Source organism: Moschus berezovskii, chromosome 14 (genome assembly GCF_049115385.1).
Source record: "Moschus berezovskii isolate FMDL1 chromosome 14, NW_MosBer_1.0, whole genome shotgun sequence".
Classification (NCBI taxonomy): Eukaryota; Metazoa; Chordata; class Mammalia; order Artiodactyla; family Moschidae; genus Moschus; species Moschus berezovskii.
In genome coordinates this window covers 78,364,151-78,382,506 of record NC_142473.1, presented here as the reverse complement: position 1 = coordinate 78,382,506, position 18,356 = coordinate 78,364,151, and the positions used below count along the sequence as shown (strand labels likewise).

The 18,356-nt window shown below is 54.8% G+C and overlaps 1 protein-coding gene and 1 long non-coding RNA gene across 3 annotated transcripts in view; both read right to left on the bottom strand.

Moving 5' to 3' along the window:
• Positions 1–18,356, bottom strand: part of LOC129554771 (uncharacterized) — a 33,046-nt gene that overhangs the window by 12,268 nt on the left and 2,422 nt on the right. The window lies entirely within an intron of this gene.
• Positions 7,127–8,419, bottom strand: C14H11orf96 (chromosome 14 C11orf96 homolog). Its single transcript, XM_055423874.2, has one exon. It carries the CDS (start codon positions 8,149–8,151, stop codon positions 7,780–7,782), a length of 372 nt encoding a protein of 123 aa, XP_055279849.1. The 5' UTR covers positions 8,152–8,419; the 3' UTR covers positions 7,127–7,779.

The following is an 18,356-nucleotide window of genomic DNA, read 5'->3' as shown; positions in this document are numbered from 1 at the left end:
GCGGGCAAAACGCCTAAGCCACCCCTCCATCCCGAGCTCTGGCCACAGCCCTACCCTCACCCCACATCAGAAAGCAGCTCACCCCACCCCCATCAGCGAACAAGAAGGAAGAGAATCTGCTTCTTGCTGCAGCAGGAGCCCCAGTAAAACCTTGCCTGAATTTCTGGTCTGGGCTCTGGTCAATTTCTATTGATTCACAGAGGCCAAGAACCCTCTTCCCTTAACGCCCTCACTCTAATTTGGGCTGTGTGGGGTGGCGGAGGGGAGGAGCGGGGAGGGGAATGTGGATTCTCCCACAACAAGTCTGAGTGGGCAGATGATATCCTTAGTCTAACCTTGCTCCAGGGCGAGGCTTCCTGGGTGGCCTTGGAGAGGAGAGGCTCTGAGCCTCATCAGCTGATCTCCTTCTGCGTGGGTTACAAAAAGGGGTGGCTCTCGCCCCGTGAGGTCCCATGTTTCTAGATACTCCCTATTCTTTCCCATCACTCATGTCTTCCTTGTAATAATTTGCTAAAAGCCGCAGAGAATAGCAGAGGCATGCTAACATTCCGTTTCTTTCCAACCGCTTCTCCTAGAGCTATGTGCTCGGTCAGTACACGATCAGCCTTCCAAAATGTCACAAACGTGATTTTTCCAAATGCTCTTCCAAAGTATAATAAGGGACTCTAACTCTCCAGCCTGCAATATTTATACCCTCCCCACAGGCAGCTAAGTCAAAATCGCTAAGTCAACACCTTGCACTGCAGGGGCTTTTTTTAGGACAGCACCCCACTGCCATCACTAGTTTTTGTTTATTCAGGGTAAGGTAAGTTTGCCATAATAAAGGGACCCAGTAATGATTTACTGGCTCAAAGAAGACGGGAGTGTGTTTCTCTCCTGTGTCATAGTCCATGGTGATCATTCCAGATGGGCAGACTCTTGAGTTCCACGAGGTCTTACAGGAGCTTAGGGTCCTTCCCTCTTCTTTCTCTGCCATCCCCTAGGCCACTGGCCTTGTCAGCTTGATCACGGAGTTGCCGGCACATCCATGGGAAGAGGGTATGTATTAAGGCCGAGGCCTAGGGAGGAACACACTTCTCTTCCCAATCTATGCCATCGGCAAGAAAACCTACCTCATCGATAGACCTAAGGAGAAGACCATCTGGGACACAGAGACTGCCTGCGTGCCCTGGAGGAAGCGGAAAATCAATGCTGGTGGACAGTTAGCAGTCTCCACTGCTAATCAGAGACTGGGAGCTGAATGGGCGGGTGGCCGCTGTGTGAGTCACGCGGTCTTGAGACTAGGCTGAGAGGCCTGTCCTCGTGGGCCCCCCTTGGCCCCTCACCGCATACAGACACACAGGCCACAACTGTTCCCCATCCAGAACCACAGGGCGAGCAGACCTGCCCACACACCTCTGCTCAGTAAGCTTTGCCACGCCCCTACAGTTCTCTCTCTGATGATGCCTGCCACCCTCCCCTGTGCCGGCAGGGGCCTGAGGGAGACTCAGGGTAGGCCCCGAACCTGCTGGGAGAAGGAAGCGAGTGCCTGCCCGGGTTCTCTGGGAAGCAGACGCCAAGCTGGGGTTAAGTGTGCAAAGCTTCCATTAGGAGGCGGGCTGGTACGACACGAAACACAGAGGGAGGCAGAGCGGGCTGGGGACGCCAGCTGGCAGGCTGCGAGACAAGGGTGAACCTGAGGGAAGCAGAGAGACAGGCTGTCCGCGGACGGCCCTGCAGTCTGAGAGGCTTCAGCAGGGCCGTCGGGAGATCCTTGAGCTCAAGTCCAGTTCAGTTCAGTCGCTCAGTTGTGTCCTACTCTTTGTGACCCCACGGACCACAGCACGCCAGGCCTCCCTGTCCATCACCATCTCCTGGAGCTTACTCAAACTCATGTCCATTGAATTGGTGATGCCATCCAACCATCTCATCATCTGTCGTCCCCTTCTCCTCCTGCCCCCAATCTTTCAAAGCATTAGGGTCTTTCCAATGAGTCAGCTCTTCACATCAGGTGGCCAAAGTATTGGAGTTTCAGCGTCAGCATCAGTCCTTCCAGTGAATGTTCAGGACTGATCTCCTTTAGGATGGACTGGTTGGATCTCCTTGACTCTCAAGAGTCTTCTCCAGCACCACAGTTCAAAAGTGTCAAATCTTCAGCACTCAATTTTCTTTACAGTCCAACTCTCACATCCATAAATGACTAATGGAAAAACCATAGCTTTGACTGAACAGACCTTCATTGGCAAAGTCCACCAACTGAAGTCCACCAACAAAGAAATCTCAGGTCTCCTAGGAACTGGCAGAATTCTGTCTTAGAACCCCAGCCACCCGCGAAGTTGTTGGTGGGGAGTACGTTTAGGAGGAGGGGTCCAGCCTCAGCCAATGAAGGAGACGGACTGCGAAGGCAGAGCTGCTCTGTTCTGACCCCCCCGTCACCAGCCACTGCCACAGGACACCACGGTAAGAAGTTGGGGACCTAGGAAGAGAACAGGCTTCGGAACAGAAAAGACAAGACATATCATAATCCAGCTTGCTGCTGACTAGCTGTGAGGCGTTGGGCAGGAAGCGCAGCCCCTCCGATCCTCAGTTCCCTCCTCTGTAAAATGCCTGGGAAAGGCTAGATTTAGAGTACTAAATGGTGGTGGTCTCACTAAGTGGGGGTCTCCCCTACCATCTTAAAGAAGGGAGTAGGCCTAGGGCTACCCCAAATGTGCTCCCTGACGGAGGACTCCCAAGTCCATGCTGCTGCTGTCTAATCACTAGTCGTGTCCAACTCTGTGACCCCATGGACCGCAGCCCACCAGGCTCCTCCGTATGGGATTTCCCAGGCAAGAACACTGGAGTGGGTTGCCATTTCCTACCCCAGGGGATCTTCCCGATTCAGGGGTTGAAACCTGTGTCTCCTGCATTGGCAGGCGGATTCTTCACCACTGAGCCATCTGGGAAGCCTCCCAAGCCCATAGCTGGCCTTGATTCCCGCCAACACCACTCCCCCGCTTACCGCCCACCAAGCAGACCCTAAGTGGCACATGGCAGACCGCAGAGGCCAACCTGGCTTTTAAACAAGTGCAAGGAAAACACCCTGAGAAATATCACCCTCAGGGCCAAGAGAAATGTTTAGAAGAGGCTGCCGGCCAGGGCTGGGATGGCAATGTGCTACCTCCTCTGGGCTCCGGCTTGTTTGAAAACTCGTCACCCAGGCTAGGGCTGCAGGCTAAAGCCCAGGTGGGGAAGGGAAGGAAGGAGGCGTCTCCTTGGACAAGCTTGTAAATCCAGACGGCTGTAAAGACAGACGGCCGGGCAGGCTTCCACCCAGCCCTGGCACATGCAGGCTCCCCAGCTCCCAGCGAGGCGCGCTCACCCTGGTCTCTCCCCTGCAAGACCCGTGCTCCAGAGTACTTCGAGTGTCGCCTTTCCTCCCCTCTGCTCTCCACGGATCCTGTTCTCTCGCTCTCTCCAAGGGAGGCCCCGCTTCTGCTCAGTCTCGTGACATTTTCTGGCTCCGGACTCTGTATTTCCCCATCTCCCTCTGTCTCCGCATTTTCCCGAGGGCCTCGTTCCTCCCCAGCTTTCTGGTTCTCATGCTCTCTTGCTCCCTCGGCCCGTGCTTCCCTCTCTTCCCTCCTCTCCGACTATCTGGCTTCCCAGCCCCTCGGAGCCACATGCTGCTTGGATCACACAGAGCGGAACTGAGCCTGAGAAGTTGCACAGGCGCCTCCGAGAAGCCCCTTCTGACTCTCTTCCTTCTTCCCCTGAGCAGAGCAAAGATGTTCGGAATCAGAGAGCATCCCCAGTGTAACGCGATGGCCCCCAGCTCCCCAGACCCGGCCGGCTGCCTCCAGCACAACAGCGTCCCCACCCCTGCCCTTCTCCGTCACTATGGCTTCCAACTTCTTTCCACACTCGGTCCAGGTGGGGCTGGTGGTAAAGAACCCACCTGCCAGGGCAGGAGAGCTAAGAGACGTGGTTTCAAGCCCTGGGTCGGGAAGATCCCCTGGAGGAGGCCATGGCAACCCACTCCAGCATTCTTGCCTGGAAAATTCCCAAGGACAGAGGAGTCTGGCGGGCTACAGTCCATGGGGTCGCAGAGAGTTGGACACGACTGAAGCAAGTTAGCACGTGTACGCGCACACTCAATCCTTAGAACTAATGTCAGTTACAGGCAAAACTAAGAAACCGGAACAAACAAGACATCACTTCTATACCAAAGAGTGGGAAGTTAGTTTAATTAAATGTGGGGTATCGATTCAATGTACTGTGCTGTACTAAGGTGCTTCAGTCATGTCCAACTCTGCAACCCCATGAACTGTAGCCCACCAGGCTCCTCCGTCCATAGGACTCTCCAGGCATGAATACTGCCTAGGCATGGAGGGTTGGCATGCCCTCCTCCAGGGGAAACTTCTCGACCCAGGGACCAAGCCCTCATCTCTCACGTCTCCTGCACTGGCAAACAGGTTCTTTATCACCAGCACCACCTGGGAAGCACATCTATTCTAAAGGATTTCATTACACATCATGATACACATCAGTACTGATATTGAATACAAATCCAAGTAAGAAAACAAGCAGCTTAAAAAAAATAGTATCAGGGCGCTTTCCTGGCAGTCCAGTGGTTAAGAATCTGCCTTGCAATGCAAGGGACCTTGGTTCAATCCCTGGTCTGGGAAGATCCCACAAGCCGAGGGGCAATTGATTTCACGCACCATAACTGCTGCGACTGCACTCTGGAGCCCAGGAGCTGCAACCACTGGAGCGTAGCGCCTAGAGCCCGTGGTCCACAAGAGAAGCCACGGCAGTGAGAAGCCCGAGTGCCATAACTACAGAGTCGCCTCTGCTTGCCACAGCTAGAGAAAGACCATGAGCAGCAACAAAGACCCAACACATCCAAAAAGTAAACGAACATTTAAAAAAAATAGTATTTACAGCATAAACCCATTTTGTGAAACATGTATATTTGTATACATATATATATACACACACACAATAATATAGGCATAACCTCCAAAAGGCTGACATATTTATCTCGGGGTGGCAGGAGTATGAGTTACTTGTTTTTATTATAAGGAACAAGTAGCTCTCAGGTAATAAAACACTGGAATAATTTTAAAGCAAACCAGGAAGTAGGTAAGATGAACATCAATCTTTCTCTGTGTCCCTTTACTCATTTTAACCCAACAAACTTTTCAGAAGGGACTACTGGGTGTTGGGTCCTGCCAGAGGCTGAGCAAGAACTGGAATAATCACATGTGGTCCCCTCAACATTCCCAGGTCCTGGCCAGGGTGACTCAAGGAGACCCTACAAGTAGGCCTTCAGCTGGGGTATGGGCTGAAGGTGGTGGAGAAGGAGGTTCTCCAGCAGGGAAAAGGGTACTGGCAGGAGCGTGGTGCCCAGAGGGAGACACCTAACCAGGATCTCGGGCCTCAAGGATGAACCCATTGGAAGGTTGGGGGCGCCTGGCTCTTAAAGAGCAGAAACAGGAACTACTGCTAAAATGTAAGATAAGATGGGGCTGGGGGGCCGGACAGGATGAGGGAAGAGAATGGGAGGAGGTTCTAGGAGGGGCTTCTGAGCTTCAGCCACCCTCCTCCCACCCAAGGAGCTCAAACCAGCCTAGCCAGGGCGGCTGCAGAGACTGGAATCAAAACATGGACCCAGGGCTGCCTCACCACGCCAAGGGCCTCGTTCATGCCTCCCAGCCATGGAACGGGCTGTTGATGGGGACCACAGAGGCCAGTGAATTCCCGGGGCAGGGGCGAGGACAGCCCCGAAGACCACTCTCCCCCAGGCCCTGAGCCTGGCCCCCTCTGTGAGCCAGAGGGGAGGACACGCTTTTAGACGCTTGCTGTTCGCTCATTCGTGTCAGCCTCTGTGCCGCCCCACGGACTGCAGCACGCCAGGCTTCCCTTTCAGACCCTGTGTGATCCCTTTCTGTTTCTTTGTTTTGTTTGCCCTGCCTTCTGGTTTTCTGCAGAGCCCAGGGCTGCCAGAGGTGAGGTGTGAGGAGTAAACCGGCAGTGCAGATGCCCTGCAGGGCTGGGCTGAGCTGAGCACCAGCGTCCCCTACCACCAGGGGACACCCGAGCACAGACACACGGCGCCCTGGAGAGACCCGAGTCGACAGGGCATCCACCCTCTCCGTGTCCCTCCGAACTACTCAGAGGAAAGCCTGGCCCTGGTGGCTCAAGGCTGGCGTGACCCCAGAGGGGTGGGCTGGGTGGGTGCCCCAAGTGTGGAGACCTGTTTTCTCAACCAGATGCTGTTTATTACCCCCATTACCACCTACTGACCAGGGATGCCGGCCGCTGCTGAAAAGCACTGGAAAGACAGAGTCGTGGGACCGAAGGAGCACTGGACGCCGAGTCGGAGCTGGCTGCGCAGCGCCTGCTTTTCATGTGACTTTTCCCTGTCTGCCGGGTTTGTTTTCTCATCTGTAAACAAAGGCGGGGTGGGGGTGCGGGGAGAGACTCCGCGGTACCCAAGCGCCCTTCAGGCTCTGATCAAAGACAGATTCCTTGCGGAACCTTGACGAGGGCAAAGGGAAGAGCTGGAGAAAAGGACCAAACCACCTAAGCAGCCGCTGTTTGCAGCCCCAGCGCAGGGGCGCCGGGCGCCCTCGGGCGCAGGCGACTTGGAGTGAGCGCGCACACACACACACTCTCGCCGGCCCCCAGCCGGCCCTAGGATCCCACCATCCAGAGATCCCCGCCTGGGTCTCTCATTGCTGGCTGGGGCCTCTCTCCACCCACTGTCTGGAAAGGGCGCGGGCTGAGTGGGGTCTTCCGTAGTGGGTACGGGGCGGTGACCCTGACCCCGGTCTCCCTAAGAGGTCAGCCGGCCCCAGGCAGGCGCTCTGCGTCCTCACAGCGCCAACCTTCAGGTCCCTAGCGGCTCCACCCCTTCCCGGGCACTGGTGATGGGGAACAGACCTGGCAGGAGAGCTCGGGCCGGCGGGTCCCCTGGGGAGGTGGGTCATGGACCCGCGCACTGGGGCTGCGACTTCGTCCTGGTGACAGAAGCTGGTGGAGTTACTTCCAGCCGGGGATTCCTGGGCCCCCCATTCCAGCTAATTAATCCTCCCCACTGCTCCCCTAGTTTTCGGAACCTGGGCCCTAAAGGGGCCCAAGAAGTCAAGAGCCTTGAGAAATGCACTGTGCAAATATATTGACTTTATTTGTCTCCGTTGGGGAGCCTCACAGACATATCTAGGTAAAAAGATCGTTAAATAAACGCCGTCAGCCATCGCAATGCAAAAATAAATATCAATCCTCCGGCCACAGCTGCGCTGCGCCCCAAGTCCCATCGGCCGCGCCTAACAATTATAAAAGTGTTCAGCGAGAGTGGGTCGGCGTGAGTGTGAACGGGTGTGCGCGCGGGGGGTGGCGGGCAGGGGTGGGCACGGTGGAGCGGTGTGCAGAAATCGGAGTTTCCGACCATCGGACAAGGGCGTGGAGCGACTCTCCGCGAAGCCCAGGGGACCCGCGGCGGCTCAGCGCGGGTGCGCCTCCCCGCACACACTCACAGCAGAGTTCGTACTGGGAAGAGTTAAAAAATAAACATTTACAAGGGCAAAGAAAGGCGGCCCCCCTTCCCCGGAGCCCCGGCGCGCGCTCCCGCTCGGGGCGAGCTCAGCTCAGGGCGCCCGGACCAGTTCGCAGTCGGGTGAGAGGCCAGGCGGTCCCCCCACCAGGGTGCTCGGCGGATGGGGGAGCCCGAGGTGCGCGGCGCGGGGCCCCTCGGGGTTCGCACGCTGGTCCGTCGCGCCGCCCGGGCGCGCGAGTCCCGGGTGCGGGCGGCGCCGGTCACAGGGCCGAGTCGGAGTCGCTGGAGTCCAGGCTGTTCCTCAGTTTGCAGCCGCTGAGCGGCTCCCTCTGCAGCGACAGGCTCTGCGTGCTGCGGCGCAGGCACTCCAGGCTCTGCAGGAACGACTTCTTGGCCTTCTCCTCCTCCATCGGGGACGCGCCCTCCTCCTCCACCTCCTGGATCTCGTCGAAGGTCACCGGCTGCGTCTTGAAACGGGACTGGCGCGGCCGCCGCAGCCGGCCCTTGCCCTTGGACAGCTTGGCGGGCCGCATGGGCTGCGGGAACTCGTCGGCCAGGCACACGAAGTGCGGCATCACCGCCTGGTAGCTGGAGCAGATGCCCATCAGCTCGCCGGGCTTGGCGGCCGCCATGGCGCGGCCGGCGTCTTCGGTGCCGGCCGGCGGGGCGGCTGAGCTCTCCGGGGGCGGCCGCTGCGCCGGGGCCCCCCGGGAGGCAGCAGCCTGGGGCTCGCCGGGCGGGGGATCCAAATCTGCTGCGGGGCGGCGGCGGCCCTCGCGGGCCCGGGGCGGCGCTCCTCTGGAGGGCGGGCGGGCCCGTCGGGGCGCGCGGGGCTGCGGGGCTGGGTGGGGTGGGGTGCGCTGCTCCGAGGCGCTCGCCGCCGCCGCTGTCGCCGTCTGCCCGGCGGCGGCCCGGCCGCGCTTTTATAGCCGGCTCCTGCCCACACGGCTGCGAGCTCGGATGACAGCGAATGCCATTTAAAGCGTGCGCGCCCCGCGCCCTTCCGCCTGACGTCGCCCCGCCGCTCTGGGAAAGTAGCGGCCGTTCCCCCAGCGCCGCCCGCCAACCCGGCTCCGGAAGGCAGGCCCCGCCCGCGGGCGTTCCGGGAGCCGCCGAGGCTGCGGGCGCGCGGCGGGGCCGGGCGCGGGGCGCGGGGCGCGGGCGGTCCCGCCCGCCCTGGGATCCGCCAGGTCTGGACCCACCGTGCCGGCCGCGGGGGCGCAGGGCAGCCCTCCCCTCCCCCAGTCCAGCCGCCGAATCCCGGAAACACACAGTCGAGACGCTCGGTTGTTTGGCCTCGGGTTCTGGGCTGAGCGCGCGCGGGGCGGAGGCAGCTCCCAGTCTTCCTTGCCGCAGGGAAAGCCAGGCCCCTCGGGCTCCCCAAAACCGAGTTCCGAGGAAGGACCGGATTTCTCCTTTGGATCCCTGCCGCCTCGCCTCCTCCCGCGCACACACGAACACACGCACGCATGAACACAAACGCAGCCGACGACTCCAGTCCGCTTCTCTCCCCGATGGTCTTCACGGCTATGTCTTCAACTACCTGCACCCTCCAAGTCCCTCGCGCACCCCATTCATGCTCAGAAGAACGACACTTAGACATGGCACTGACAACAACAATCATGATAACTAACCATCTGGAGAGCTCTACTCCACGCCAGGCAGGGAGCTGTGTTTTACATACATTATCCCACTTAATCTCCCTAAGAGCCTGTGAGGTAACTGGTATTCGCGCAGTTTTCCATACGAGAAAGTGGAGGCGCAGAGAGGATCAGCAGTCCACTAGAGACGGATGGAGCCGAGTGCAGGCTCTGATTGTCCCCTGCTAAGGGTTGGTACCCACCAACGCCCCCAGGGCTTCTAAAAGTAGGTCCCCTGCCAGGGGTTCCCCGGGCTCCCAAGAAAAAAACCCTGAGCATCGTTTTTGATACATGGCCCTGAGGTGCCAGCACCCAGCTCTCAGGGCTGCTGGGAAAGGAGGGAATCAAGGGACTTTGGCCTCCATTCCTTCCATAGTCATTCAACAAAGAGTCACTGAGAACCTGCAGAATACCAGCTCAGGCAAGTCCTTGCCCTCATGAACGTTACGGTCTAGACAAGGGGGCAGAGTAGACAATAAACACCTAAACAAGAAATGTACTGGGGGTGGTGTGACAGGGATGCAGACAGAGATGGGGGGTGTGGAGGGGATCAGCGGGTGGCCAGGAAAGGCTCCTCAAGTATTTAAGGTGCTCCCTGAAGGACAATAATAGCACTATGCTGTGCTGTGCTTCGTCGCTCGGTCATCTCCAACTCTGCAACCCCATGGAGGGTTTATAGCCCACCAGGCACCTCTGTCCTTGGGGATTCCCCAGGCAAGGATACTGGAGTGGGTTGCCATGCCCTCCTCAATCATAGCACTATCAAGTGTTTTATAGATGCCACAGCTCTTTTTTGTGCAGTAACTCATTTAATGTGATCACTTTTAATTAATCCTCTCAGCAGCCTTGGATAACAAGTACTTTTACTGTCCCTATTTACAGATAGGAAAATCAAGGCACAGAGGAGCTAAGCACCTTTCCCCAAGGTCACACAGCTAGTAAGCAGCAGAGCTGAGATTCAAACCCGGAAGACTTAGCCCCCAAGACCCCTCGCATATGCATTCCACTGAAGCCCTTTGCCCCGGGGAGGACGCAGAAGGAACCAGGGTGTGACAAATGGGAGGCAAGCGTTCCCCACAGAAGAACAGTGCCAAGGCCCCGAGGCAGTAAAGAGCTCGGCTTATTCCAGGAAAAGCAAGAAGACTCCCAGGGCGGAAGGGGGCAGGGAGCGTGAGGAGCGAGGACAGTCACAGAAGGCCTTGGTGATCATGCTATGGAGCCTGCAGTTTTGTTTTCGTTTTTCTTTTTTAAAATAAAAACCACCCAGAAGGATGGGGTGGGAGGTGGGAGGGAGGTTTGAGAGGGAAGGGACATCCGCATACCTGTGGCTGATTCATGCTGATGTATGGCAGAAACCAACACACTATTGTAAAGCAACTATCCTCCAGTTAAAAATACATTTTAAGATGGGGAAAAAATAAAAGCAGGACTTAATCTTCAAAAAAACATTCTTATTGGAGTACAGTTGATTGAACAACGTTGTATTAGTGTCTGATGCACAGCAAAGTGAACCAGTGATACATATATCCACTCTTCCTTAGACTCTGTTCCCATATGGTCATCACAGAGCACTGAGGAGACGTCTCTGTGCTGTACAGTAGGCCCTTGCTAGTCACCTATTTTATATACAGTAGTTGGTGTATGTTAGGAGATTGCATTTTATCCTAAGGGCAGTGGTAAGGTGCTGAAGAGTTCTGAGCAGGGGAGCTACATCCTCCAGTCGGTATTTTTAAAATCTTACTCTGACTGCTGAGTGGAGAGTTACTGGAGACGGTGTGGGGAAGAAGCAAGGATCCCACATAGAAGATCATCACATGACCCCCAAATATAAGACACGGGAGACTTGGATCAGTCAGTTCAGTTCAGTTGGATGCGAGTGAGGAAAATGGAGAAGGAGGGAAATGGTTAGATCTGGGATTTGTCTGAAGATAGAGTTGAGAGGACTTGCTGATGGATTGGAGGGAGGGGGGGCTGGAAATCAAGATTGACATCTTTGTATTTGGCCTGAACAAATGTTAGATGGTGCTGCCACTGACTGACAAAAGCAGGCTGTAGGGAAGAGAAGCTTGGGGAGGGGCGGGCCCTTGTGGGGTCTGCAGGTTATGCAGCAGAATCCATTACCCACTGGGGTGAGGCCTGAAATGATCATATCAGAATTGTATTATGACACAAAGATAAACTCAAAATGGATTAAAGACCTAAATGTCAGACCAGAAACTATAAACCTCTTAGAGGAAAATATAGGCAGACACTTTATGACAAATCACAGCAAGATCCTCTATGACCCACCTCCTAGAGTAATGGAAATGAAAAGAAAAATAAACAAATGGGACCTAATTAAACTTAAAAGCTTCTGCACAGCAAAGGAAATTATAAGCAAGGTGAAAAGGCAACCCTCAGAATGGGAGAAAATAATAGCAAATGAAACAACTGACAAAAGGCTTACTCTCCAAAATATACAAGCAACTCATGAAACTCAACACCAGAAAAACAAACAACCCAATCGAAAAGCGGGCAGAAGTCTCAGACACTTCTCTGAGGAAGACACACAGATGGCCAATGAGCACACGAAAAGATGCTCGTCACCGCTCAGCGTTCCGTTCCTTTGCTCAGTCGTGTCCGACTCTCTGCGACCCCGTGGACTGTAGCCTACCAGGCTTCTCCGTCCATGGGCTTCTCCAGGCAAGAATACTGGAGTGGGTTACCGTTTCCTTCTCCAGGGGATCTTCCCGACCCAGGGATCGAACCCGGGTCTCCCGCATTGGAGGCAGATGCGTTAACCTCTGAGCCACCAGGGAAGCCCAGTATTAGAGACATGCAAATCAAAACTAAGATGAGGTATCATCTCACACCAGTCTGAACGGCCATCATCAGAAAGTCTACGAACAATAAATGCTGGAGAGGGTGTGGAGAAAAGGGAACCCTCTTGCACTGGTGGGAATGTAAATTGATACAGCCATTATGGAGAACAGGATGGAGATCCCTTAAAAAACCAGGAATAAAACTACCATCAGTTCAGTTCAGTTCAGTCGCTCAGTCGTGTCCGACTCTCCGCGACCCCATGAATCACAGCACGCCAGGCCTCCCTGTCCATCACCAACTCCCGGAGTACCATATGACCCAGCAATCCCACTACTGGGCATATACCCTGAAGAAACCATAACTGAGAAAGACACATGTACCCCAGTATTCCTTGCAGCACTATTTACAATAGTTAGGATATGGAAACAACCAAGACGTCCATTGACAGATGAATGGATAAAGAAGTTGTGGTACATATATACAGTGGTTTATTACTCAGCTATTAAAAGGAATGCATTTGAGTCGGTTCTAATGAGCTGGACAAACCTAGAGCCTGAAATACAAAGTGAAGTAAGTCAGAAAGAGAGAAACAAATATTGTTATACAAAGTGAAATAATTCAGAGAAAAATAAATATCATGTATTAACACATATATATGGAATCTAGAAGGGCGTCCCAGGTGGCTCAATGGGTAAAGAATCCACCTGCAATGCAGTAGACACAGGCAGACTCAAATTCCATCCCCGGGTCGGGAAGATTCCCCTGGAGGAGGTCATGGCAACCCAGTCCACTATTCTTGTATGGACAGAGGAGCCTGGTGGGCCACAGTCCACAGGGTCACAAAGAGTCGGGCAGGACTGAAGCTACTGAGCACGCACGAATGGAATCTAGATAGATGGTACCAATGAACGTATTTCCAGGGCAGCAATGGAGACTCAGACATAGAGAACAGCCTTGTGGACACAGAGCAGGAAGAAGAGGGTGGGACAAATGGAGAGCAGAGCCTGGAAACACACACCTTACCGTACGTAAAATAGATAGCCAGTGAGAATTTGCTGTGTGACTCAGGGAGCTCAAACCGGTGCTCTGCGACAACCCAGAGGGGTGGGACAGGGTGGGAGGTGGGAGGAAGTTTCAAGAGGGAGGGGACAAATGTATACCTGTGGCTGATTCATGTCATGTATGGCAGAAACCAACACAACATTATAAAGCAATTATCCTTCAATTAAAAATAAATGTGCTGTGTGCTTAGTCACTCAATCGTGTCCGACTCTCTTCGACCCCATGGACTGTAGCCCACTAGGTTCCTCTGCCGGGGAGTCTCCCAGCAAGAATACTGGAGTGGGTTGCCATACCCTTCTCCAGTAAAAATTTAAAAAAATTTTTTTAAAAAAGAACTGTACTATGTCAGAGAAAAATTCATTTCTCTAATCCTAAAGCCACTGTATCTTGGAGTCCTTTTAACAGCAGCTTAGCAATACTCTGATACAGAAATTGGCACCAGATATGGAAAGATGCCATGTATAAAAACATTAAAACATGTGGCACTGGCACAGCCAACAGGTAATGAGTAACATGGAAACAAATATGGGAGAATGGAAAACCGGTGACCCTTCTTGCTGCTGCTGTTGCTGCTAAGTAGTTTCAGTCATGTCCGACTCTGTGCGACCCCATAGACGGCAGCCCACCAGGCTCCCCCGTCCCTGGGATTCTCCAGGCAAGAACACTAGAGTGGGTTGCCATTTCCTTCTCCAATGCATGAAAGTGAAAAGTGAAAGTGAAGCCACTCAGTCGTATCCAACTGTTAGTGACCCCATAGAGTGCAGTCGACCAGGCTCCTCCCATGGGATTTTCCAGGCAAGAGTACTGGAGTGGGTTGCCATTGCCTTCTCCAACCCTTCTTATGCTGTGACAAAACATTTAATAAAAAACATTACCTGTGGTAATTTGGAAGGCAGACCACATGCCTACTTGAGCATCTAATCCTAGAAAAAACGGTTGAAGTGAAGTGAACATCACTCAGTTGTGTCTGGCTCTTTGCGACCCCATGGACTATACAGTCCATGAAATTCTCCAGGCCAGAATACTGGAGTGGGTAGCCTTTCCCTTCTCTAGGGGATCTTCCCAAACCAGGAATCAAACCAGGGTCTCCTGCATTGCAGGCAGATTCTTTACCAACTGAGCTAAGGTTGCTGCTGCTAAGTCGCTTCAGTCGTGTCCGACTGTGTGCGACCCATAGACGGCAGCCCACCAGGCTGCGCCGTCCCTGGGATTCTCCAGGCAAGAACACTGGAGCGGGTTGCCATTTCCTTCTCCAGAGCTAAGGTTAGAAAGAGCCAAAAACATTTGCATGTGTTGCCTTCTCAATGTTGCCTTTAGCAAGATATTACAAGAGATTGGCTAGTTTCGTTTACACGGAGAGATGGACAGAAAAGGAGATAATGTGGAAAATCATCCTATCCTCAGGGTTGGAAAAACCAACTGGGTTTTGGACAAATGGCAGGTGATCAGACCTCAGGGCTCAGAGCCTTTCTCAAAGCCTGTCTATTACAACAAACAGGAAGCCGAATAACAGAATCACACTTGCGGCAAAGTATAATGTTAGGGGGGTTGCCTTGTCATCCCTCCAGGTCTGTTGTTTCAGATGTCCTTAGGGTAACTTTCATTTAAAATGGGAGAGAAAGAGACAGGTTGGGCAACACAGACAAAAACTCCATGAAGAACAGAACTTTGAGAAGGGATACATGTATATGTATGGCTGAATCCTTTCACAGTTCCCTTGAAGCTATCACAACATTGTTAATTGGCTATACTCCAAAACAAAATAAAAAGTTTAAAAAAAATAAAAGAACAGAACTTGGGGTATGGTTACTGCACATGGAACTGACTAAGCAGAAAGAACTGAATGAAGCCTACTACATTTTTGAAGGGACTGTTATTATCAACAAAATTGCAAGACCGGACTTGAAAAGCCCATGATGGTCCCAGCCTTAAAAAGAAAAAAAAAAGCACCCAAGGAGGACAGACTTTCAACATCCTGTGGGGTGGCAATCGAGACCCACAGAGAACTGCCAAGGGCAAAGCCAGGGGCCAGGGAGACACAGGACGAGGGGGCCGCCCTTCAGAGCACCTCCTCCACCACCAGGGCAGGAAGCCCCCTTGCTGCTCGTCGGAGTCACGTCTGAGCTTTCATTTGGGGAATGTGAGCAGGAGTCAGGCTCCGGTCTCACTTGCTTACGAGGAAAGTCCTGCCCGGGACTTCCGTGTTCCTCCCCTCATACTGGCTGCAAGCCCCAGAGGTTTCGTGCTAAAGACCACAGTGCCATCATCAGCCCAGATCCCCAAATGACCCTGTGGATCGGAGCTCTCCACCGACCCGAAACACTTCCTGTGGAGCTATTTTGTGAGATAGCCATCAACTGAATACTTTTACAGTACTCCATGTTGGAGTCTCTTTTACACTGACTTGGATTGTCCCAACCAGGAGAGCCATTAGACATTGCGTGGAGAGGCAAGTGGGACACTGGAACTTAGACGAGGGCGGGGGGCGGATTGGGGCAGTTGGGAGTCGCCGGGGTGTGGATAGGGAAACAGGTAGAAACCCTCCTTCCAGACAGAGAGGGGCTTGGACCAGCCAACACGGAGAGAAGCATGAGCCAGTCAAGGATTCAGGGAACCAATGTCCAACAGGGTAAGAGTGTGGCCACCAGGAGAACGGGTCAGAAGCTGGGAGAAGGATGCTTCCAGAAGGAGGGAGATGATTAGAATGGGAGTAGAGACGGGGCCTAGCCAGGCTCCACCTGAACCTACCGAGAGGCGGGGGCCACACCGTCTGTGTCCCTGCCCTGCGGAGTCTCAGCTCCGAGCCTGCTTCCTCGCTGTAGACTTCCCGTCCGCCCGCTGCAAGGGCCCTGCTCAGTCGCTCTGCACTGCTCTCTGCAAGGCCGTCTCACGTATTTGCTCTTGTCAGTGTAGGCTGCCTTCCTGGACAGGCTAGGTTGCCCCCACGGCCACCCTGGAGCACGGGGTGGCCCCTCTTCTCAGCAGGCCTGCGCCCCTGGGACTGCACGGGGTGGGAGGGGGCAGAGATTGCCACCTGGGGAAACGCCTGCCATGTGCAAGCAGTGCTCCGCACACGCCTATCAAGTCACCCCACAGCAGCCCTCGAGGGGGCCCCGCTCTCACTCCATCTTACAGACGAGGACTGAAGGCACTTGGCAGCTGACTGGGGTCGCCTTTGGCGTTAAAGTGCTGAAGCCGGCACGCAAGCCAGGTCTGCCAGACTCAGAAATCAGTGCTCATGGCCTGCAACACCCCATCTCAACATCCCCCCACCCTTTTCCAGTTTTAGTGTTTTTTTTCTATTTGAAATTTTCTTTGTTTACATATACATGTATCTATTCTTTTTCAGATTCTTTCCCCAATTAGGTTGCTACAGAATGTTGAGCCAAGTTCCCTGCTCTGTACAGTGGGCCCCCACTAGCTATCCATTCCAAACACCATCCCTTTGATGTGATGGGAACAGCACCGGACGAGAAGTCAGAAGCCCAGGTTGCAGCCTCAGCTCCATCCTCCACGTATCCTGCAGCCTGGAAACCACTGCTTCCCAACTGTGAGCCTCAGTTTTCCCATCTGAAGTGAAGAGGCTAGACTCTGCTTTCCTGGGGACCCTTCCAACTCTGATAGTCTAGAATCCTCGGAAGGAAGTGCTGATAAAGGGACCCAGTTGCAGGAGGGAGATGCTTCCTCTGGGGCCAGAGCGTGGCAAGGAGCCCGGGCTGAGGCTGCAGGGGGGAGGGCTGCCCCCCAGGGAGGGCGCTGCTGGGGGAGCAGATGGGGAGGAAGATGGCAGCAGCCTAGGGAGGGGCTTATGCCATCACCTCCTCCACCATCCCCACCCACACTCTGGCTTTTGGGCAGAGCCAGGGTTTAAAAATAGCAACCACCAGTTCTTCAGCTATTAGCAGGGCTTCGTATCCACGGGAGCCCGCGGTACCTGGTCCAGATCCGAAGGGCCCAGGGATGCTGTGTCTTTCCTGGGATGCAGAGAGGCGGGGAGCCACGGGAGCCACACAGCAATGTGGGAAGGACCAGGGCAGGACAGTGCTGGTCACAGGTCCCTTCTCTGCTTCCTGACCAGAAGGCCTGGCCCCTTCCTGCAGCACTGGCAGAGACCCATCGCCAGCTAGAAGCCTGGGTCAGCTGGCTGTGCCCTAAGGCTCAGTCAGAAGTCTCTCCGGGGGGGTATCAGGCCTCTAAATGCTGACTGAGGTCATGGCTATTCCAGATGTTGCTGTTTGGGTCAGTCTGTACTCTGGGTGTATTTTGGCTCAACTAGTACTTGTTCACCTCTGTGTGTGTGTGTGTGTGTGTGCATGAATCCGGGGGAGACAGGTGAGGGAGGTGGGTGAGGACGGCACTGGGGCGGGGAGGAGTCGGCTGCGGCGGGCGAGTGACAGGGCCTTCCCCAGGGGGTCCTGTCTCCTGGACCCACTCTCACCTCCCGCCACGGCCCCCTTTACCCCGCAGAGGGCCCTCCGCACAAAGCCCGTGGCTTCAGCACCCCACCAGCTGCTTCTGCCTCACTCAGAATTAGCACTTGGTCTGGTGCGACTGTGAGCATAAAAGTGTCTTGATAATTTCGCTGGAGGGTTGCCATGACAATCCCCAGCAAGCTCCACGGGAGAGGGTGTTGGGTGTGTGCATAGGAGACGCGGAGAGACAGCGGGACGAAGGGAGAGGGTCCGGGGACATCCCCAGTGATATCCCCAAGTCAGATCTTCAGCCGCCAGTGCCCCTGCCCCAGCGGCCCCATTCATGTCCCGATGAGCTCACTGTCTAATCTGGGCCTCACTGTACCCAGGGCAGTGGCATACCAGCTGCTGGCAGGCTGGCTGCCCGAGCTGGCACGGCAGGGCTGGCCCAGCCGGGGGAGGCACCCTGACAGCCCCGACTCCCAGCATGAGGCCCAGGGAGCACCAGCCTGGAGTTGGGGACAGGGAGAGTCTTGGGCACTGGGAGCAAGCCGGAGCCCAGGGAAACCTCCCAAGGATTCTGCCCAGGTTGCGAGGCCCGGCTACGCTGATGTGAATAACAGGAACGCATTTCCCTGCTGGGGGCTTGCTGCCTGACACAGCTTTGACAGCCCAGGGTGTGTGGCTCAGTCCTTTCTGTGCGCTTTTCTTTCTTTTAACGTTTATTTGCTTGCATTGGGTCTTGGTTCTGGCACACAGAATCTTTGATCTCCGTGGCAGCGGGCGGGATCTTGAGTTGCGGCGTGTGAACGCTTAGTTGCGGCATTGGCGATCTAATTCCCTGACCAGGGATCGCACTCAGGCCCCTGCCTTGGGAGCTTGGATTCTTAGCCACTGGAGCACCAGAGCAGTGCCCCCACC

Excerpts from the sequence above, each read along its gene's own strand:
- C14H11orf96 (XM_055423874.2), bottom strand. The coding sequence starts at position 8,151 with ATGGCGGCCGCCAAGCCCGGCGAGCTGATGGGCATCTGCTCCAGCTAC.